Raw genomic sequence first — 24,142 nt, forward strand, 5'->3', positions numbered from 1 at the left:
ACTGAAGTTAGATAAAATATCCATAGGATGGGGCTTTGAGGCTTTAATTGGCTTGGAAATTTTTGTCTGGAAATGTACACAGTTCATCTAGATGGCAATTCTCTCAACTCAATTAACTTAATTGTATATCAATATAAAACAGTACTGGCTGTAAAAGTAAATGAAGACATGTTTGCATCCCAGATAAAAGATAATTGTTCTGTTTTATTTTTTTCATAAAATTAAAATTACAACCCATCTGATGTGAAGTGTGTCCCGTTAATCTAAGAGCAAACTGAAGCAGCCTTGTTTTTGATTGAGGGATTTAAAAGATAACTGTGTTAGTGATGGCAGGTGAAAGTACAGGCGAACGGCTTGTCTGCACCAAAGAGTATTATCTCTTCACATGGGGCTTACACAACAGGCTGAGTGTAACCTCTTCCTGCCTCTGCCTGCAGACAGCAGTTTGTCTGGTAGGCAGAGATATGGCTAGCCGGCCTGACAAGTGTGCCAGTTCACCAAGAGGTTAAAGAGGAAGCAGGCCAAGAGGAAGAACCAGCAATCAAGATCAACCTGCAACATCCTTTAACTCCAAACACTAAACACTAAACCCCTTTGGCCTGAGGATCTGATGCTGCTGAAGAAAAGGAAAAGCTGAGGATGAAAAAGAAGACCTGCTGCACCTCCTGCAACCTTTGCCCCCCTTCCTAACAGTCTGATCTCTTCATTCTAAGCTTGATCTTCACCACTTACTGTTTTCATGAAGCACACTAATGAGGTGAATGCAGGTAAAAGCCATCGTCCCATATTGATTTCCCTTATTAAATCTATACCAATCACAATGGAGGAGATGGAGATAAAGAGAAGCAGACGGGTTAGAGAAGGATTTCTAAGCTTTGAGACAGTTGAGGTGTGGCTTGTGCAAAAGGGGCAATATGAGGAAGATGCCCCTAACATTTTGTACAGTCAGTGTATCTCCCTCCACTTGAATTCCAACCCCCCCCCCCCCCCCCTCCCCTGCTCTCAGGTTCCCATGGTTACATAACTGCATCTGTGTGCATTCCCATACATTGCGCTGAATTACACCGAGCCTCTGGTGCTGCTGGGTCTGCAAGTCTATCATTAGCCTCTTGGGTCTAACCACATCAAGTCCCGTCTTGTCTTTGCTTGTGACAGCAGTAGAGAGTTAAGCGTGCTGCATTTGGTCTAGCTTCCAACACTGCAGCGGTCAGAGGAAAGGCGTCCTGCACCCATAGCGCCCTGCAAGCTGCAATTGACGAAGAGTTGCTGAACGCATCCAGCACAGGACATCCACCAGTCAGCTCTCCTCCGCATGCACCTCTCCCAGCCGCTGGTGTCTCTGCCAGTCACAGACCAGAGACGCCAGGCCTGGGCAATTATGGCAATTTTTGGATGACATCAGACCAGAAAATGAATGATTTCATTTAGCTGTCTTTTTTTTTCTTCCTGGAGCTGGTGTAGGACGGGGAACCTGTAATAGAGCACGTCAAAACAGTTGGGGAGAATTGTTTAGACGTTCACATCTGCTGTTGGCTCTGAGGTAATCCCAGCCTGGTGGAGCGGGTTTGTCTGCTAATAATGACTACTGTTCAGTGTTGGGACTCTCAAAAACTAGGCTGGATCTCCTTGAGAGGCTGGACCACCCAGAGACTTTAAGAACATCCTTGTACCTTCAGCTGTCTCGAAGTCTCTATTTATCACCACACACACACCAAATTCACCACATCCAAAGTTGTGCTGGTGGTGCCACCGGTAGACTAAGTCTGACCAAAATAGCTGGTGGTGCCACTGTTAGATCAAGTCCAACCAAAATAACTAAATAACTAACCAAACTGAACCTGAATTATGCACTGAGCAAGCAATGTCTCACCCATGTTGGCCTGACTGAGCCTGTGCTGTGTAAAAAGACTGTCAAGTTCCATTACTGTGTGTCATTTAAACCACAGGACATGAAGAAAGGCGACAGAAGAGAAAATGATAGTCCATTCACCCAGACTATAGCTGCACAGTGAATTCCCCATAGATACCTTAAAAGGCAGGGGATCTGAAAAGGGATATGTAAAATATGTACTACAACCTATCCACAGCCGTTAATCACACACTGGCACACTGGGCAGACGTTGAGTCATTTCTATAGCATGTCTGCAAAAAGAAGCTGCGGTTTTTCACAAGGCTGCGATTTGATCTCAGAGCTCCCTTCATCTGAGCCTGTGCCTCGGCTTTATGCTGACAAACAAGTACATAACCCCTCAGGCTGGAGACAGAGAGGGGAAAATCCTTCCAATTAAACCTCAAATCAGTCTGATATCAACTGAGAGGCAGCTCTAGGAATGCTGCAAATTTCATGTTTCAATACCGCAAGGAGAAATCTTTGAAAGTCTGACTCACTGCTCAGTTGTAAATCTCAGTTTATAATGCCATTCAAAAATTCTATATAGCATTCAGTAATTGTATTAAATGCTATCTAATCTATTTGTTTACAAACATCACATTTCATAAGCCTGTCGGATCAGGCTCTTTGATGCTCATTGATAAACGAGAGATCCTACACTAACCAGCCAAATTGTGTTAGTGTGTAAATCCCTTCTTACTCTCATTTCCTCTTCAACTGCCCACTAATCCAGTGAAAGCAGCATAGTTGAAAACCTTTAAGTGGCAACTGCCTTTCCTCCCTGTGGATCCCCAGCTTCTGTGCTGTTTTTTCTTGGGCCCAGTTTCAGCTGCTGTTTATGTGCATGTGACAGAGCTGCAGATTTAAGAGAAGAAGGAAATGGACTCAATACTAAATTATGCATTTAATTGTAAAGGTTGTACAGAAGCATCTAAATCCTCAGGTGTCACACATTTGGAGGGTTTAGCTCTAAATGAAGACCCTATTTGGTCTCTGCTAAAAATGGGTGTACCTGAACGCCACAGAGTTCTTCTATGAATTAAAGTGCTGTATATCTTTATTCTGAGAAAGATCAATCATCGAAATGCAATTCGCAATTCAAAAACAGAAACGCAGTCAGAGGGAGTGAATGACATAAAACCAAATGGGAACCAGACTTCAGAATAACGAGGGTGAAAATATTTACCTCTTCCTGCCACGCACAGAAGCACATTTACACACACGCAGACACATTTACAAGTCTCCAACAACCATGAATTGCACATTCAAGCAAGTAATCCATAAGTCTTAAAAAGACAGAGGTTTAACAAACGATCTATGTGATTAGACACAAACTAAAAATCCCCAGCAGTGACCTGGGTTAACTCACTGCTCCCTGGGCCAGAACAAGTCTGATGTGCTGACAGTCTTCAGTCAAACAGGCCTGTTAGACATAATCATATTGGCTTTGTCTCACTGTTTACGATCTCACCACTTCCTGTATGGTAACACTATATTCCTTCATGTCTTATCAGCTACCATAAACGAATGCATACGTGCCTTTATGTGCCAGTAGCCGACATTTTAACCACTATCAGCTCAATGGTGTGCTCCTGACAATCCTAAGATCTCAACAAGTTACCCTAAGGAGAAATTTTAGGAAGTTCTTAAGGGGGCCCTTAAGTTTCCCCAATATTTTCATCATCTCTTGCAAACTTCTCTTGGTTTCTGACATACGAGCTTCTTAAATAGCACCTAACTAGCAAACATGTGAACAAGCATCAAAGGACAGAAAATGTATGTTCAGGAATTTAAATAAGCATGTTTGGTGACATGATGCACTGTCTGCTAGCTATAGAAATATGACCTTTGTTGGTTTGAAAATTGAAACCTGCTTGCTGTATGAACAGTATAAGCTGATGCAAACCTATAACAACAAACCGCTGCAGTCTAACAGCTAGCTACAGCTAAAATGGAGCACAGAAAGAGATAATCCATAATACTTCCATTTAGAAAACCATTTGGAGCAATTGTTTAGGGTGACTATATTAATGGTTTAATTAAATAATTAGAAAAGGGCTCAGACATTGGTGACTGCCTTTGCCTAAAGCCCTATTAAGTGTAACTGTCTAATTAGCTTCTTTTCATGAGACATTCACCAAATGAAAACAGTGACAAGCTAAGCTTAACAATAAAATGTAGAGCTTAAAATTTAAGATGCAGTAATTAAAATTAATAATACTTTGAAATGCTATACCTACTTAATTGTCTAAAATGTGTTTAAATGTAGGAATTTAGAGGCTTACCATTTCACTGCAACAATTTTAAGAGTGGAAGGTTATCGTCTTTGTAAAGTAAAGAAAAATGTAAAGGACACATCTGAGAAACTGGCTTTGAAGAAGTTTTTTCTTAGGAAGCAAAATACAAAGTTAAGAAAATATTTTGATTAATATTAACTTTTCTTAACTTTTTTAAGACTAAAGTTAAGAAAAAATAGCACTTAAGAAGATTTTTTTTTCCCAAGAAGGTTTTGTGAACCCGGCCCCAGGTTTAGCTTGGGGCTATAGCTGTGCTTAGAGATCCTCTTGTCTTGCCTTTGGACTTGACCAAAAACAGAGAATACAATATATTGTCTCCGTGTCGGTCATTTATTCCCACTCCAGTGGAAGCGTGTGGGAGGAACTAAAAACAGTGAAATGAGGAACAAAACAAAAATAAACACCCAAAAGAAAGAAAATCAAGTTGCGGGAGCGAGAGAGAGCATTAGGGGCAATCCAAACATCTTTCAGCTGTGTTCGTTTCAAGTCTGTGGTGGATTTATTGCTGCCACATGAGACTCCAGCAGCCCAGAGGAAACGGGGAATCCTGTCCAAGATCTCCGATGGAAAAACCCTTCCGATGGCCTTGGGGGTCGCCCCGGGGTCAGCGCAAGCAGACTTGTTAATGCGTGGGTGATGTCATGACCAAAGGCTCTCTAGTGATGATGTCATTACACGCCATATACTTGTGTGCGTTTGTGTATTTCTGGGTGTGTGTGAGCGAGGGGTTTGCACGCCATGGGTGTGTGTGTGTGTGTGTGCGCGTCTTGGGAGGGGGTTGAAGCGCTGATTGGACTTCGGTGTGTATGTTTGTTTCTGTTTGGGTTCACTGACAGCACACAGACGCTCTCTGTCTATGTGGGGCACAGGAAGTAACAAGGTCCCGGAGCAGAGGAGGCGTCTCCACTGAGGAGAGAAGGCCTCGATTCATCTGCTCGGCCTTCCTGTCTGAAGATCAAATGACACCGCTTTGCTTTGCACTTTACATTTAGCACTTACACTGCGATGGCATCAAGGTGCCGTTGTTCCACTTTTGGGACGGCTAAGCTGTAGCTTGCTTTGTGCAATTTGGGATAGAGGATGTATACAAGATGAATTATGGAGAAACTTAGGGATATCTGGGACATCTGTCTTTCCTCACAGGAGGGGAAAGACCGAGGGAGGAAAACAAAAAGATTACGGAGACGAATGAAAGCAACGTTATCCAATCAAATCCTTAATGTATCTGTGCCCAGAGGACTCTGGAAATCAGGTTAGTGTGTTACATCACGTGGATGAATGCCAGTGGTACAATTAGCTGCCACAGTATTATTACTCTGACAGGGCAATTGCTCCGCTGTAACTCATTCTGAAGTTAGCAGGTGTCGCAGTCTTCGGTGTATTACCAAGATGTGAAGGAGAAGAGAATGAAGCTGCCATCTCTTGATCTAATCTTTACACAGAGAAGATGGGATCTATGGAAACTGCATCTCAGCAAGGGAGATACTGTAAGAGAGTTTTTAAAAAAAATGTGTCTATACAATGTTTTCCTGCGAGAGCAACTGAAAGAAAAATAAATGTATAGTTATCTTGTCAATTCCATATTAGCTTTAGCCACTGGAAAATAAACATCAACCAGCAGAGAAAATAATATTTTCTTAGGGATATCTGGGACAATAATATTTTCTCTGCTGGTTGATGTTTGGACTGAACTTTCTGTCTCTTGGTATATTATACCAAGAGACAGAAAGTTCAGTCCAAATAAACTCACTAAGACCATCAGGCAGGAGCAGTGTGAAGCCTTGATCCATCATCTTTCCTCTTACGATGCCTAGAGTTTGTTGTTTTTATGTGTTTCATATGTTTTTATCTTAATGATGTCTGGATGAAGTCTACCTGATGCAGGTTGACACAACTGGATGAAGCAAGTTGCTCCACATCCAAACTTTCCAGGTAAAAACCAGTGGCTGGAAATTATTCTGTCCAAAGCACACAACAGAATAGCCAACGTCAACACAGATTTCTCTGGAAATATGTAAGAAAAAATACAGCATCACCTGGTCATCTGATGAAACGTTTGATGATAAGTTTCTCAGGCTATCACATTAAGGGAAAATAATGCCGCTTTTCATTTCTTGGGTTATTCATTCAACCTAAGCAACGCCCTTTAAACAATAATCTACTCATACTGGTTGTCTGACATAATAGGTTCATGGGAAAAGGAACTGCTCAGTTTTATATTGTACTATAAAATTGACAGTATGAGAATTAAAATAATCAAAACAACAGCTGGAACGAACTATGGTAATTACACGTTCATAATTCACTCAGTCTAGCTTTTTAACAAGCTTTGAAATGCTTTGAAATGCATGGGAGTGAGTAAGCGGACACTTCATTGTGTTCATATAAAAACAAGAAAAGAATGGCACCCAAAACTTTTGACCTCGGGAATCACTGTGTACCATTATATATATATGCGCTTCTATTTTTGGGGTGCTATTCTTTTCTTGTTTTATTATTTCTCGTTTCATTTACAAAGTGATTTATGTGGCTCCTGCGGCTCATATGGAATCAAATGCTCATCTTGGTATTCACTATGAAAGTTATGGCCTGAAACATGCTCTATTTTAGCATAAACAAGATGCTGCTAAATTCACATGGGTGGATTACAGCAGCATGGTGGACAGAGTGTCAAACTGAATAGGATTTTGTTAGCGCTGGAAGGCCGTGTGACATTGAATTAGATTCCTAACATGTGTGTGACATGCTGCTTACAGTGTAGATCAGAAGTAGTAGAAGAATGACAGAAAAATGACATGAACAAAAAAGTCTGATAAGACTGACATGGTTTTTCTCTGATTATTCATGATGATAAATAGTGTAGAAGGGACATGGTTTGGAATGAGAAGCTTATGTTTCAGAAGTGAAATGCATGCTGGCAAAACAAGTCACTGATTTATGTGTTCACAGAAGTTTTGAAGAGGCCCAATTTTCCATCTGATCTCAGTTTCAGGCAGAGAAACGCAGTTTTGCAAGAAATGTTGGTTTTGAGAGGGAAATAGCTTTTGCTCAAAAGTTCTCCAACGACTTTGGAGCAACATCAAGACATGCAACGTTTAAAGATCCCACTCAGATTAATGTCAAGACAAAGCCATGGAGCCATTATAACCAGACCTTGCTGATGTGCTCAGTGAACTGGTAGCCAATAACCCAGTCATTGGGGGAGCAGGCAGACCGCGCGGGGGTGAAGAACAGCTTTAGGACATGTGGAAAACTGGAAATGTGCAACAATGACTTTTACTGGGCCCTAAGCAAGCAAACCCACATCTGATTGGACCCAATTCCTCGCACATGACTCACCGCCGTCGCTCCTGTCCCGACACCCACACACGGATACCTTCAACCACGATCCCTCCGCCCACGACGAAGAGCGCGACCGGGCCCTTCTCTCAACATTAAACTTCCTGTTTGAGTCCAGGAATGCAGGAAGCGGGACATCAGTGAGAGGCCTTGGTTACGGGCTCCACATGACGTCTAGCTGGTGAGAAGGGGCCCAGTGGGGGACGGGGGGGGGGGGGGGGGGGCGCCGACCATCGCTGGATCCCATCCAGCTCGTCGAAGGAACTTCAGATCACTTTCCAGGTTATAGCCTCGAATAGCTTAGATCAGTGGTTCTCAACGTGGGGTCCGGGGACCACCAGGGGTCCTTGAGGGGGTCCCAAGAGGCAAATTGTTAAACTTCAGCTTTATTTCATTCACAAGAAGTTGAAGAATGACTCTTTTGATCATAGTTTCACTGTTATCTCTCTATTCAGATAGTCGTGGAATTCTGGACAAAATCATATCTAACAATAAAAAATATTCTCTGATTTGGGTCCGAGAGACAAAATCTCATCAAATGGGGGTCCGTGGCTCTAATGTGGACTAAATTAGGGGTCCTTGATATGAAAAAGGTTGAGAATCACTGCCTTAGATCATTCTATATAGTATATATCACAAGGAAAGGAGCATATGTAATACTATATTTTTAGCCTTATTACGTAGATATGAGACAATAATGTGAATCATGTTACATAGTCGTAGTGTATGTAAGTGTTAGTGTTCATACACACGTGTGTCTGTGTGGTTGCATGTGGGTTAATGTTGGTAAATGACAGGCAATAGTTTAATCTCAGCCACAGAATGGAGGCTGTTGCGTTCTCATTAGCTCACTTTTATAGTTGTGCAAGGCGGATGTTGTTGTGCTTTGAAATCCTTTTTCATTCGGCTTGACAGAATTCTGTATTTATAGAACCAGACGTGTGTTTATGTATCTGGCAGTATTTATTTTGTAACGAAGAGTAACAGATGATAACTCTTTACTCCAAGCAGAATCCGTCTGGTGCTCTGCCAGCGACACTGAGAGTAACAAACAAATGAAAATATAAGATGAAATTACTACAGAGTTACAAAGACCGAGAGGTTATCAGGTACATCAGTCCAACAGTTTTACTCCCTCGTTTTAATAAATAACTCAGAGGCTTGCTGTAATATGGATAGAACAATGATGTGGGCAGTTTGAGTGTCTGACGTTACCAGAAGAGGCGATGCACTGAGGTGACAGTCCCACCTCAGACAGTTTAGTGTTTGGGATGGATGGGGGTGGGGATGGAGTGCAGGATCGGGTGGGGGTGGGGTAGGGTGGGCTGGGTGAGTGCTGTGGTGGAGGGCACTGCCCCCCTCGGTGGGTAAACTCCACACACTGCACCCATTCAGTTGGCCCGGCGCACTGGATAAAGTTAGGATTGTTTGTCAGCGGGCTGCAATGCCAGGAATGCTCAGTGCCGGCTCCCCCTGTGTGTGTGTGTGTGTGTCCCCTCACTCACTCACTCTCTCTCTCTCTCTCTCTCCCACTTTATTTTGCCTCTCCAGCAGCAGGCAGGATCTGCGGTCACTCCCTACGCACCCTTCTCTCTGAAGTGGAATAACAGATTTTCTCTCTCTCCTGTGAGCTATTTTGGTAACCCCCCCTCCCCACACATACATACACACACACACACACACACCACCACCACCACCAACACTCTCACTAACCCCTCCACCCACCCGCTGCCTCCTCTTCTTCCCCACTGCCCCAATAGAGAGAGTACTGTCTATACTCTGCGCTGGTATTCTCTGGCATATTCCATCAGGCATCATGACATCACCTTCTACATACACGCACACACACACACACACACACACACACACACATTTCTCTCTCTCTCTCACACATACACACACACACACACATAGTGGCTTGGTGCCTCACAGCTTGGTGCTAACCACGGTCCATCCAGCTGCATCTTAGTCTTGCTCAGCTCTTTCAGATCTTCTGCTTTCTCAGTTTCTCCACAGGGATCAATAAAGTTTTGTCTTATCTTAAAAGAGGAAAATGGAGATACTTGTTATTTGATCTATTTATTTCCCATTTGAATTTAATTTACTTTTGTATTATGGTACAGAAGGTGCAGAGCTCTGACTATAGTATATAGTCTATACTATACTATATGATAAGTAGTATTAATAGAGAGTAGTAGAGAGAGTAGTAGAGATAGTAGTAGAGATAAGAGTATTGATATTCTCTGTTAATCTCTGAGTCTTCTGAATCTGAGTCATTAATTGAGAGCAGATATCTATGTTATAGTATTATTATTTGGATTTATACACTCCCTCCCCCGGCCGCCCATCCCCCACAAATCCCTAGAACAAATATTTGGTGAAGAACTTGTGGACATCAAGGCCACACTCCAGCAGCACAGCAACACGCTGACATGACCCAGACGGCTCCTCCAGCTGAGGCCGCACCATCAGCTTGGTCCAATCACGCAGTTCAGCGAAGACATGTGTTTCCCCTTTGCACCCCCAGGATGATGTCACATCCACAGAGTCATGTGCTCACCCAGGACAGCTTAATTTGAAACATCTCCTTATCCCGACTTAGGTCATTAAGGTCTGGATTGAGTCAAAAAAGTTTGGCGTGCGTTGGGGAGATGATACGGATAGAAAGTATGCACCGAAGGGAGACACTGAGGCAGAAACTTCCCATGGATAATGGATAAGTGGGACATTATAATCGCTCCCTCGGGTGAATAAATCCCTTTTCAGGAGCGGTAATAGCACAGATAACGGACCGGGATGATTTTGATATGTGTTGTGGCAAGAAACCATTGAATCTCTGTCATTACTGTGTCTGTGTCCTGTCATCACTCTTTCATGCGCACACACACACACACACACACACACACACACACACACAGATACTCAGCCCACACACTAATTCACAGACTGGCCCAAATTAAATGTCTCAGAAATGTTAGACTATTATCCCTAGCTATTACCTTCATCATCTTGCCGTGGAAACTAATAATACTGTGATTTTAATCAACTGTATCAATGCTACTATTGCTTGGTCTTCTGTTAGATATGTCAAAGGTACAAAGTAATGTTCCACTATCTCTTATTCCAGTTTAAATTGATGTTCTTGCTCTATAAATAAAACTGGGGGTTGCAAGCTGGTGGATGGAAGCCAGTGACAGTCCAGCCAGCTCTGTACTGTAGTAGCTCCTCAAATGTCTTATATGTAGCTGTCGCAGCAGTTGGCACGTTATATCGACCTCATGAAGATATTGCTCTTCATGTCTTTCAGTGCAACGTACGTGCATGCAGCATTTCAAAGAAATGAGCACACACCCTCGGATGTTCAACTTCTCAGAGCCTTTTGCAAAACCCTCAGAACGGCTTGGAAAACACACAGCACAAAAGGCACAACTTATCAACAGTGCATGACAGAGCAAAGCCTGGACACCATGCCAAGACAAGCACAGCCAATGGCAATGACAGATTACCAGGATGTTAGTTTGGAAACTCTTATATCAGAATATGCTTTGAACCAGCATGGAACAATTTTGAGTATGTTTGCTTCTAAATTATACAACCCAAAATAATCATTCATCTCATAACACTTCAATGTTCTCCAAACAGTTCAATGTTCTGTTGAATGGTCAGAATCTCTTACTTCATGTAGAGAAACAAATAAAATGTTCAGAGTTAACAGCCTAACAATACAATGGATTACAGATTAGTTGGAGCCAGGTAAATCAGAATAACCCTATTAGTAAATATGTTGCCATTTAGGCAGCTGCCAAAAGGTCCCTGAAATAATGTCACTGGGTTCACTTGGACATCAAATTCAAGGACTTTTCAATGCTTCAAGGTCTTGTTTGGTGAAGTTCAAGGACTCAAAGTGCCATGTTTTGGGATAAAACATGACGTTGGTCAAAAGTAGACATCATGGAGGCCTCATTTTTTACGCATCAGGTCAAGAAATCATGGTCAAATCATTCACTTATAAGGCCATTCATTCATTATCAAAAACTTTCAAGGCCTTTTTTTATTTTTCTCAAATCCACAAACTTTCAAGGGTTTTCAAGGCCTGTGGGAACCCTGATGATAAACCAACAGGAGTGCAGAGGTCATGAGCCTAAACAGGCAAGTGGCAAACTGTGGAGTTTGTCACCCGTCTCTCCTGGCACAACCTATCAAGAAATAACCTTGACACTAATGAACTATCAAAACCATCTAGCAATTATACTCAAGCAGTTGAGTGAGTAATTGCTCCATTGTTAAGCCTCCCCTTGGCCCATAAGGGCATTGAACTATAATTGGCTACAATTTTTACTTTATTTACAATGACATTAGCCAACTGTTTTTCTTCTTTCTGTTAAGCTCGTGTGAGAGAGAGGAAATCAGAGAATCAGAGAAACAGAGAGAGGGAGGGAGAGTTTCACACTGGAAAGAGACCTACTGGCTTTCTCCAGTAACCTGCCTGTCCATTTAACTGATTAGTTGACACCATGACCAACACTAACATCCTTGTACTAAATAGGTTATTTGATAGCTCTGGAAACATAATATGCTACTGGAAATACATCCCCTTATTACATCTTTTTTCTACTATATTTCTAAGCTTGTTTTTAATTGCTTTTCAACATCTAGCTTTGTTATTCAATGAAAGCTCAATATGGAGAAGGAATGACTGGGTGTGACTCGCATATGACAAAATAAACTGTATTTATTGTTCTCAGTGTGCACAGCTGATGTACATGATGCTAGTCAAATGGGACTAGCAGGGCCTCTGAGGAGCCCAGGCCAAACCCATATGAATTAGGTCATATCCCCCATCTTTGCCTTTTAATAAACATTCTGGCCATGCTGATGTCTCTGAAGATTTTGATATCAACACGGACAAAATGACATGGATATAGTGTCATTCAAGCAAACAGGGCTGGGTTTCCAGTGGCAACATGGGTGGGAGAACAGGCCAGTCTTTGTTAGAAGCTTTAGTATCACAGCAGAGAGAGAAGCCATTGTGCTCCAGAAAAGCCTCCTTATGGTTCATGTCCTCAGATTGTAATGGATCCTCAGCCCCAGTTTAACAAATGCAACTCACTCCAACCGACACTATATGCATTTCAATGGGGCTAGTTACTGGAATTGAGCTGTCTTTGTTGTCATCAGCAAATCAAGTATACCAAGGATATACAACCTCCCATCCATCCATCCATCCATCCATCCATCCATCCATCCATCCATCCATCCATCCATCCCAAAAGAGAGGACTGAAGTCACAGGTTCAAAGACAACATACTGTTCATGATAGTAATGTGAGAATATTCAACTTGATGGTATGGATGGTGAGCTAGTTCAGATATTGACCAAGTGAAGACTGTGATGTCATCATTTAAACAGACCAAGGGTAAATTAAAATAACCAGAACACAAAAACTGGATTTTCTCTGTTTTTTTAATCTCACAAAAATGAATGCTTCTGTTCCTGAAAAGAGATATGGAGTAGTCTAGAAAAGAAAACTTCTTTGAAAGCACAGTTCTCACTTTACAGAGGTGTTTAGAGGAACATTTCATGGTTTGTTTCAGGCACTTGGAATAATAACAACATTCCCTTCTGAATGACAAATACATCTTTGGTCCTGCATGTAATTAAAAAAATAAGTCAAGTGAAGCCAGTGTATGAAAATAACACAAGCTCCGATGTTTGTTTCCTCAAAAATGTATTTCTCTGTCATTTGACATATAGAAAGCTTCATATAGACTTTATCTTTTTTTTTACTTAAATAAGAAAAGATATTATCGCTACATCTGAGAAATGACCAGCAATCTTATAGATGTTTTGCAAGAGAAAATAAGTGAGAAAAAAAAAATACATGTGTCGGCTCAAATCAGATGTACAGCAGTACAAGATTGTTTTTCGTCAAGTCACATTTGGCAAACATGGATTTCTATTTTTTGTGTGTTTTCAGTTCTTTCCAGTCCTTTTCCTTTGAAAGGTAAAGAGCGATGCCACCAAGCCTCCTCTCATCCCAGAAGACAGAGACAGAGAAAGAGAGAGACATCCACCTCTGTCCTGGCTGTAGTTCAGTTACAAGGCAGCCATGTCTGGTATGAATTACTGCAGGGCGAGACCAGAGGCGGCTGCACATGAGCTATATAATAATTACTGAAGTTGATGTCCTGTACATAAGGAGCCGGCTGGTAGTAACACGTGACGTTAGTGACAGTGGGGATGGCGTTCTGCTCAGCCAGCACCTTCAGCGCCAGCATGGAGATGAGGCTGAGCGTCTGGCGGCGCTCGTGGCCCATCAGACACACGGTGCTCTCGTTCACCACGTGGTGCAGAGTCATCAGGCACTCGTACCGTTTGTGCTCCATCCCGGCAAAGTGGTTCTGGAGGTAGGCCTCCAGCTTCCGCTGCTGCTCGCCTATGTCGGGGAAGTCAATGAAGAAGCGCGAGCACATGTAGCGCTGCATCTGCTTCATGTCCGCCTCCGACGAGGCTCTGAACCCCCGCACCAGCAGGTGGCAGTACTTCAACAAGCCGCCCCCTCTGATTTCCTCGGGGCTGCGTGTGGCGATGGTCCTCCGACACAGGTGGTCCATGGCCTCTTCGAAGTCCCCGTACACGCTCTCCCCGAGCACTGTGGGGTGAAAGCTCTCGGACATCGGCGTCTCCGAGCAGCGGTCGAACAAGAGCAGAGAGTCTAGGCAAATCTGGAAGGAGTCCACGCTGAATTCAAACTGCCGTCGCAAAGAGTCCACGAATTTTAGCTCCACGTTCTTGCCCGTGTTGTTGGACAGCGAGATGAGGCTCCAGCGGTCGGTGTCATTGCAGACTTTCACCAGTTTCTGTACGTAGGCCTCTTTGAGGGTCAGTGCTGTGATGCGCTCCTTAGAGACCCCGGCCGGCAAGAAGTCCAACAGGCAGTCCAGCACCACATCCTTCACCAGACGGAAGGCCTGGTCGTCTTTCAGCGACACGCCAAAGATCAGGTCCAGGTCCTTGTAGCCCAGTCCGGTGTCCTGGTGGAGCACATGGCTGGCAGCAGAGCCATTCAGCCTCACATTGTTAACACACACACCCCTCTCCTCCAGCCTCGCCTGCACCACCTGGACAGGGATGAGACACAGATACAGCACGTTATTCATACAATCATATATACAGTATATACAGGCATGTCTACATGTTTTCTCTACAGAAGATAATAGTGAGTGAAAGGAAACTGAATGAATGAATCCAAAGAATTCTGAAATCCACCATGGACTTTGTAATTATACAAACACTGAAAAACCCCACCGAAATCTGCAAACACTCAAGTCAAACTCTTGAGATTTCCTAATAAGCTCCACGTGGGCCTAATGAAAATCAATAGTTTGTGAAGGCGAGATCAATACTGCTGCTCACAAAAGTCCATTTCATCACCGTCATCCTCAGTCTGAGTGAAACCTAAGGGGCTCAGACAAAGAGCAGCGGAGCTGGTGTGACTCTGCTCCAGGTCCAGCTCCCTGTGGGTGTCTGGATGGCACCAGAAACCACAGCAAGATTTACGCCTATGAACTGTGAGTGACAGAGAGCAAACACTCATCTGCTAGACTGATAGTGTCCTATGAGAAAACTCCTGCTTTAGGCCAACCCTCCCAACCTCGGGTCACCAAGGGTCAGCAGCATTTCCCTTCCTCCATCCCAATGACCTGTAAGACGGTTAAATCAGGGCGTCTTGCCACATGTGAAGTGGATGTCTAACGCCTGACACTTGTAGCTCTGTGATCTACAGCTGGGCAGGGCTGAGCGCTGGTATGTCAACTTCACTACGAGCAAGCACAAAGGGAAAAGACATCAAAGATGGGATACATCCAGTGCAGTCACTCGCCTAAGGGGGAATGACAGTTGTTAAATCTCAATCCACTTGGATAATTGCGCCATAAAAAATGCACTGTTCGAAGAACATTTGGAAGTGATCAGAGTTCTCAGTGGAAAACCTCAGATCCAAGCGCTACGACACAACAACCGCTGGCTGCAGCTTCAGTGTTATATTATGCAAAGCTATTTTTGAAGACTGACATTTTTTATTTATCGTATACACAGCAGGCTGACTTGATGCAAAGTTGATGCACGGAGCAGGTATTTACAAAATGATGAATATCTGTGACTGACCCTAACTCTAGCCTACACCTGGACTCAACAAGCCAATATTCCACCGAACAATTGAAAACTGCATATAAAACACGCAGCAAAACCTGCTGCACATCTGAGTCATTTCACACAGACACACACGTACGCACACAATCCTAAATCTCCCTTCCGGCACTGACCTGTCAGATTAGTGTCTGGGGGTTGTTAACTCTCTCTCCCATGGTGATCAGATAACAAGCTGGCTCTATTTATACATACTGGGTCAGGCTACGGACAAACAAACACATCTGAAGGCAAGTCATCACCTCAGACAGGGGAGGTGTGGGGGAACAAAGTCATAATACTAGCTTGGCGATAGTAGCATTGCGATCATTTATCCATAAACCAGCCCTGATTGGGTCCAAATTCCAATTAGGACCAATAATCATGTCACTTATTTGTCATGAGCTCCTGTGGTCCTTCTGATATGGAGGTACTTCTCCCTTGTAGTCCAAGCCAAAGCTTAGGTTTAGGCCTGCACTTATCACCTTTCCTCCCTCTGCCCTCCAACTACAAGGAGTCGTGTGCGCCCACATACAGTTAAGTGGTTAAGCCCAACGCCTCTGCGACCACAGGTATGCCTCCGCTGGCGAAACATCAAATCCTGCCGGTGCCTCCTCTCCTGTGTCTCCCCTAATCTGTCTCCCTCACTTCTTTCCCACTGTCTAGGTCTGCCCACGCTGCGTTTTTTTTTTTTTTAGGGGAAGAAAAGATCAAGGAGTCGTATCGTTTAGCCCGACTCACTGATAACTTCTCCATAGTGTAATTAGGCCATGGCTCAGAGTTGTGAAGCAATTAAGGACAGAGGGTATTGTTATCTTGGATCTACAGTTACAGGCAACTCCTTGGACTCTGGGGCTTTGTGATGCTGCAGTGGAGTTAGTGGCCTGTTTATCTGAAACTACCTCTGACATGACTTCTGACCCTGTGGGGTGACAGAGGTCCACACTCTCAGCCAGGCCTCCTATGATGGGTAATATAAGAGGTAAAATCACAACATCAAAACCATTTAAAAATACATAAAAGCTCATTCTTAAAAAGCCTCATTCTAGCTTGTCATTACAGGTGAGGAGTTTCTCTCTCGGGAGGTTTACAGTTGACTGATGTTGCTGTTAGAGCAGAACTCGTGTGTGTGTGTGTGTGTGTGTGTGTGTGTGTGTGTGTGTGTGTGTGTGTGTGTGTGTGCAGCAAATTGTAAGGTTAATCTATGCCGCAGATGGCAAATCTTGGTGAAATAAAATTATATGGGGTTCTCTGGAAATCCAGGGGAACAGGGATTCCGCACATGAGGGGCTCCAGCCTACATTTAAGTCTCCTGCATACTCAATGGAGCATTCATCTTTCCAGAACCACAAGCATGAGCTCTGGGCTTCGCTAGCAGCTGATCTCATCTTAAATAAGTAATTTTGTAAATGAAAGGAAAAAAGGATCATATAGCAGGTTAACCGATCATGACACTAAAACCCTAATATGTTAATATTACTAATCTGATGCCACATTTGCTTTGCAGCTCCGTACATACAGAAGTATCTCTCTGGACACCGCAGGGGAAGTGAAATATGATCTAGCAACAATGCAAAAGAGGCTGGAAATGTGGAGGGACTGTGGCATGCGCGTGGTTCATATATTTGAACTGAAGGCAAAGGGTTGTAACAGCTGTATGTTCCTCACTGTTTTATCCCATTCTGTTGCTTGAATGTAAAACACTGCTGGGCGCAAAGGCAAATCAGCATGAATGCCTATCATTTCGATTATGTAAACCAGTGTGTGTAAGCGCAATAAAATGGATATGAAATATAGCTCAGGAAAGTGTGAGCAGTAAGTGAGGTAGGTTGACTTCATACACTACAGTCATAGCACCATCTGAATCATATCTGAAGCAAAAAATAGCAGTGTTTGGAAATATTTACGAGCAAAGATGCAAAAATTCAAGCAACAGAAGAGTCAAAACTGTGAAGTAATCTATCATGGGAATACAATAGCAAGGAAAGACCCAGAATCTATAAAGTGATAGTCTTCACTGATGTAGGCTACAGGTGTGGGCTACACAGACTGTGTTGCTCTGCATCACTGGTTCTTAAAGTAGGGGTCTGGAGACCACCAGGGGTCGTTGAGGGGTTTCTAGGGAGTCCACAGCCAAATGAAGAATAATTTAATTTCACTCAGTAGAATTTAACACAATGAGGGAATATGTAAGGATCATTATTTCTGTCATAGGTTGTCTCTGTATTCACTATTGCTAGAGAATAAACAGCTGTGGAATTCAAATGGGTCTGTGGTGTAAGTGCATCTATAAATGGGAAATCTTTCTCTAACTTACACGATATTTGCATCTGATAAATTATCCTGAACTGTGTGTGTGTGTGTGTGTGTGTGTGTGTGTGTGTGTGTGTGTGTGTGTGTGTGTGTGTGTGTGTGTTTGTACCTGAACAATCTGCCGGGGCTGCACGGCCAGTGTGGGGAAGTTTCCTCGGCCGTGGATGGGGACAGCCTCTCCCAGGATGGAGTCCAAGCGCTGCACCTGATCCCAAGACAACACGCAGAACCGCCGGCTCTGAACCGAACCATCACCGCAAGACATCGCGATGGAATTTTCAGCCAAGGGAAAAAAAAAAAAAATGAAAAACAGCAGAATCTGAATCAGTGCTTCCTTCACAGCTCGGGTTCTTCTCTCTTTGGTTTGGTGTGATCTTTCAAATGCAAGTAAAATATCCCTGCGAGTTTCAGCTGCTGTCAGCGGGGGCCAGATAAAACGAGCAAAGTCCCACTGTGTAGAATAACCTTAACGTCAAAAAAGTAGAGCAAGTGGTGTTTTAATGATCGCCAAAAAAAAAAAGTTACTTGAGTCAGGAGTGTGTGGGTTACAGCCTGTTCCCTGGTGTGTGGCGCGCTATCCGGTCAGCCTGCAAAGAACCAATTCATAAGGTTGGTCCAAAGGGTTTAAAGCCTCCTCATTAGCATAAGCGCTCTGATTGGCTGCTGTATTTGTTCATTGATTATGAAGGAACTGCCTTTTGGGAACACCCTTCGCGTGACGTGCGTTGCCAGCCTCCTCCCCTCTCCATGCTCACTGGGCTTTCCTCAGCAAGTACCACACAGTCAGCCTGCACCAACATTAGATACAAGAGTTGATCAAACTGGAATCCAGCCATCAATGTCTGACTAAAATCAGATAAGTAGAAAAAGATTTATTACATGGGTCAGATTACAGGGGTGCAAACAAAAGCTCAGGTTTTTTTTCCCCTCATGGTGTATTTCTTTACCTTTATTTACCCAGGGAATGTTAGCTGAGCACGCAGGTTGTTTTTCAGCAACGCCCTGCTTCACGGTCACGCTGTTACGCACACAGTGTGCACACCTGCGAGCTGCCCAAGAGAGAACCACAGGCTTTGACTGATGGCCACCGAACAACTCCAGTGCAGGAGTGAGAGGTTACATGTCTTGCTTGAGGGCACTTCAACTTGAAAAAGGGAAAGATGTCTCTTTCAGTGGAAAAATGTCTCTCTCAGTCATTTTGTCCACTCTAGATTTTCACTGACATCCGGAAAACTCCAAACTGGCAACCTTCCAGTCACAAGCTCAATTTGCTTAATCTCTAGGCTCCCACCATCCATTACTTTCACTTAATTTTATGTCTTCACTTGACTCCAATTAAAGCCATTTTATTGATGCAATTCATATTCTGTAGCCTTTTTTTTGCTCTTCTCTCAACATTCCCCTTTAAAATGTATAGTCTCCGTCCCTCATGGGCTTCTGCAATCGATCTACACCACCATTATAGAGCGTATGAGAAGCAATATGTGGCTTTATTAAATTTGCACTCAATGTCATGTGTAGGCCTACTATGCCTAGCAGAAAATACTGTGCAATACACATGGTAATCCATCGATTTGTAGCCTCACTGTTTGTTCATTTATATTTCAGAAAGGTTATGTGCAGCAGCTTATAGAATCGTATTTATAGAGTTGAAGAGTTTAATCCCCTTTCTATTTCACTGAAATATACCGGAAATAGACTTGCTCAAAATGGTTCAGAATCTGGTTGCACGTTGTCTAGAGTTGAGTATATTTGAACTAGATATGCGCTATTAAAAGTAGAAAATGTTGCTTGCTAATCACAAATTTTTATAGTTTCTTATCATTTTAGTGAATGGCCGTGTGTGAAATGGAGCGTTGTTATCTTTGAGTTGTTGCTCCAGTAAACTAATGGAAAATTAAAATCCACAACCACATCAACAAGCAGCCATTTAATGTGCTCCTGATTGTGCAGCAGTGTATGAATAGGCATTGATAACCCATGCTGCCCTTTCAGCTTTCCACTTACCTTTTCGTGCAGTAATTTCAGATACCTTGTTGCACTTCTTTCCACTCTGCCTCCTTATCTGCAGCACATAGCATTTCTTTACTTGATTTAACGCAGATATAAAGAAATTCCTCTGGTAAGAAGAGAGCATTTGGCAGCCTTTTATGCCATGTACTGGTGCATCTGAAGCATAAATTTGAAGTAGCCTATAGTGACAGGAGGCCTGATTTAAAACAAATACTGCGCACACACATTTGACCACTTTACTTAGTGATGCAGTCATTGCACTTCAGTTATGTTGACCCCAAGTCTGGGAGTCTCACCTGCATCATTTCTGCTAGGGGATCATTAACATTTCATCTTATCTTGTCTTACATGCGGTCTTATTATATATTATGACTTTACGTAAATATCCCTCATTGAAGGACCTCACGCAATGGCAGAAATCACTCTGTTATAATCAGACTCGACTGCAGTTTTTTCACCACAGCGGCATATAAAGGCTTCAATATGTATTTGTACTACAGGATATAGTATATTACACACATTTGTGACTTCCCAATGAACAATATAGGTGAAAAACTGCAGTAATTTCCTGTTTTCTCAGACATAACGCGATTACATGACCCAGATAGTCTACGGTTTATAATATCAAACCACTCAGATCTGTCCACACAGCATCTTAATGCACCTGTAAAATGTTTATGATAGTGTAAAGTTCATTTCACGATTGGCTAGTGTGTCTCTTTAGTGATGCAGCAATAAAACACAGACAGACAGACAAATACGCACATATCATAATGTGCCTTTCCCAGAGATTGACTACTGTTCAGTGTGAGTGTGTGTGTGTGTGTGTGGGCACGCGCACGCATGCAAGAGTGTATTTGTTCTTCAGTGTTTGGTTCACACACTCCTCGACTTTTGCCTACAACACAGCCGCCTCACCTCATGGCCGACAGCAGCTCACGAAGCCATGAGAGGTTCGTAACTGTCATGGGGGCGGAACACAGATTTTGTCTCCATGGAAGATCATTTCAAATCCTGTGATGTCAACATAATCCTGTTCCCATGGCAACAGCATCCACGGTTGTTGGGCAGCTGGGCAGAGGCGTCTCCAGCTGAGGGTCCTGCCAGGTGCTGATGTGAGACACCTGCGTCATCGCACTATAAATAACCCGCCATGTGGCAGCTGTGCATCCTGGGGGCAAAGCCGCCGTTTACCTGAATGTGAAACATTTGGGAATGAGAGAACAATAAAGGGAGATAAATGTCAGGCCTCTTGACATTCTCAGGTTCCCTCAAAGCCCTGATGCTTGTGGCTCAGAGGGACGCAATCGGATGAGTCTATTCTTCTGCTGAGGTCCAGACAATCAGTGGAACAAAAAAAGACATAAACAAAACAAGACAGAAAAAAAAATGGACGTATATACTGCATTAAGCTTGGTATATAATTCTGTATTCCTCCTCTTGTGAATTTAAGTCAACATTGTCAGATCCTCTGTTCATCCCAAAGTCCACATCCTGCTGGAACCATGACAAATGAGACTGTGAGTCTAGTAGGCGGGGTGAGATAGCCAGTATTTGATCACACCTTAAATAAATGATGCGTAAGACAGGCCCCTAATCCTGCTCTATCCGTGATCAAACACTAACACTATGTGTTAGTCCTGAGCACTCAAACATTCAACACTTCAAATGAAAGGCTGTGTAAAAGGAATAATTCATTTGAGGCCGCACTATGCAGTCTGTTGTGGTTTTAATGATCTGTGTTTGTGGTCCAGTGATACGGCAGAGGCTGATAAAAGGCATCAGACAGTAATTCTTTTTGATCTAATATCTGTCTATCTGCCTTTGCCTCATCAACAGCGAGAAGAAAAGGGAGCAATCCAGTGGAATGGCCTTTTTTCAAGTAGAGGGACATCATCGGACGTCACAGCATGTTATAAAAGCATGGCTGAAAATCGATGTTACTAAACAGTGAGCTGTCACGATGAGTAATCATGTGAAGACAGATAACACATGCTCACTGTCACACTGGATGAGCTGTGAAGCCCGTTTTAGTAGCTTCTGCTGTCATGTTAAAGATCTATAGGGCTCATATCGTATAGCTGAATTATTTCCTCAAAGGACTTCCCTTGTTTGTCATGGTGTATAATTATACTGTGCATGAGTTGTAACTTTGTACAAGTTAAAACAGTATTGTTATAGCCAGGAGTTAAACTAGAGTAGAGATGCAGCTGCTGGTATGTGATTCTGAATTGAACTCTACTACCGCTGTGTTTCTTCTTTGTGATTATGTCAGCCAAAATGACCTGGATCAGTCTGATCTTATCAGAGGCTTGTTTGTCGGAGTAAGAGGTTTGGACTACCATGGCAACTATTGTCTGGCAGTTGGTATTACCTGGCTGAGCTGACCAGTCGGCCTAGACAGCGGGGCCTACCTGCGACAGAGAGAATGTGTGATAAGAGGTAAGTTTACTTTCCTGGATTGCTGCAGACGACAAATCTATGGGACAGTGGAACAGGGTTACGCAAGTAGCAGCGCTGCTGACGTCAGATTCCTCTCACTGTCTGCTTGATTGATTACAGTAGTGCTTGGCAGAACAAACATGTGTGTGCTACTGGTAAAAGTAAACACCCCAAAACACAGTATACATTTGAGTGGCATCATACATCCGCTCTCTGCTCCACTGCGGAAAACCCTGTCATCTGTATAGTGAGCTGGAGCTCATATACAAGAGCCTACGCATATTATTGTTTGTACTTAATCTGAGCATAATTTGTCATACTATTGTTACATTGAAATTAAACCGTAATGATCCTTTCTATTCTTGTTGTTAACTAACCCTGAATTTAGGTGTCTACTTTGTAATCATACCTTATTTCCCATAGGTTACAAGTAGATATTAACATTGGTTTTAATAGTGAACTCATTCCCATCCATCCTATTAATAGTGTTTACATTTCACAGAATCAGTTTTGTTTTCTTGTCTTTCTTGTCTTTCTTATTGATCTATATTCAATAATGATAATGAAATCAGTCATCAAAGTTAAGAACTGAACACAGAGCTGTGGCCTTACACTGTGCCATGCAGTAAAAAGATTATTCCAGATACAGGCCCTGTACTTCTATAGTTATGCCATCGCCCGGGTAGCGACTTGGGATAAGAGAGGTGATTGCATAGTTGCAGAGCTCAGAAGCTCAAAGGTCAAATATAGTGTTAGACTGTACATTACATGAGGTTCAGCTCGCTTTACACCAGGGTGTGAAGGATTGAAAGAAAAGAAAGAATAAACAAAAAAAAACCACTCTGACTCACATTGAAGGTGTGTGGAAAGTTGATGGCATTATAGAATGAATAAAAAAGTGCCATTGTGTTCTAAATTCATGGACCAAAACAAAAACAATATTCAAACCATCCCAGGCATACCACAAATGCAAGATCTGAAATGACTTTAAAGGGTGTGATAAGATCTGTACATCTCCAATAAATCAATTTCCTAGCTTATCTGAGCTGAGAGCTGAGAGCCGAGGGAGCGACGCTGAGGAGAAGTCATGCACAAGCATATGTGGACCTGGACATTAGCCAATCAGTCAAACCTCTGGTGCATGAGGTCCCTTATAGCCAAACTCCCAGCTAAGCACATGCATGCCTCAGCGTGACTTCCTGCTTAAAGGGGAGCTCACGTAGAAGAGAGAAATGCATGACCCTGGTAATAAAACACCCCTGCCTCCTATGTCTGGGACGTCCCAACATGGCCAGCTCCCTTAATTGGAGCCTAAATCACGTTATGCAATTTCTCCACACCCAATAGGACAGGAGAAGAAGACTATAGCTAGGGATCCTTGACCAAATGGCCTTTCTTGTCAAAGACTACAAAAAAGAAAAAAAAAAGTCAGTAATAATAGGTTTTTTGTTGTTTTCTCGAAAACTGTTGGCTTGCTGCGATTCCCAATACTGGTGTAAGTAGATGTCCATGTGTGACTTTTCACTGTGGTTTCCCATCCTGGTATTATTCTCCATGGACCAAAGGAAAACAACTGAAGCAAGTTGTTGAGGTCTGCCTGCGCTGTGCAGATCCAGGTCCACATTAAAGTCTTGAATACCACTCAGTCAGCAAATACAGC

The 24,142-nt window shown here is 43.0% G+C and overlaps 1 protein-coding gene across 1 annotated transcript; it reads right to left on the reverse strand.

Annotated features, from left to right (window-relative positions):
* Positions 1–12,986: 12,986 nt before the first annotated feature.
* tent5ba (terminal nucleotidyltransferase 5ba) lies at positions 12,987–18,600 on the reverse strand. The gene is made up of 2 exons (XM_071901636.2): positions 18,137–18,600; positions 12,987–14,648 (listed from the first exon to the last, which is right to left on the reverse strand). The coding sequence occupies exons 1-2, from the start codon at positions 18,290–18,292 to the stop codon at positions 13,620–13,622; spliced, it is 1,185 nt and encodes a 394-aa protein (XP_071757737.1). The 5' UTR covers positions 18,293–18,600; the 3' UTR covers positions 12,987–13,619.
* Between the last annotated feature and the right edge of the window lie 5,542 nt (positions 18,601–24,142).

Source organism: Centroberyx gerrardi, chromosome 12, assembly GCF_048128805.1.
Source record: "Centroberyx gerrardi isolate f3 chromosome 12, fCenGer3.hap1.cur.20231027, whole genome shotgun sequence".
In the NCBI taxonomy this organism is placed as follows: Eukaryota; Metazoa; Chordata; class Actinopteri; order Beryciformes; family Berycidae; genus Centroberyx; species Centroberyx gerrardi.

What these genes read in the sequence shown, in the direction of transcription:
- tent5ba (XM_071901636.2), bottom strand. Translation starts at nt 18,292, where the DNA reads ATGTCTTGCGGTGATGGTTCGGTTCAGAGCCGGCGGTTCTGCGTGTTG. An exon ending in AGCCCCGGCAGATTGTTCAG is followed by an intron (nt 14,649 to 18,136) that starts GTACAAACACAC and finishes ATCCCTGTCCAG; the next exon opens with GTGGTGCAGGCGAGGCTGGA.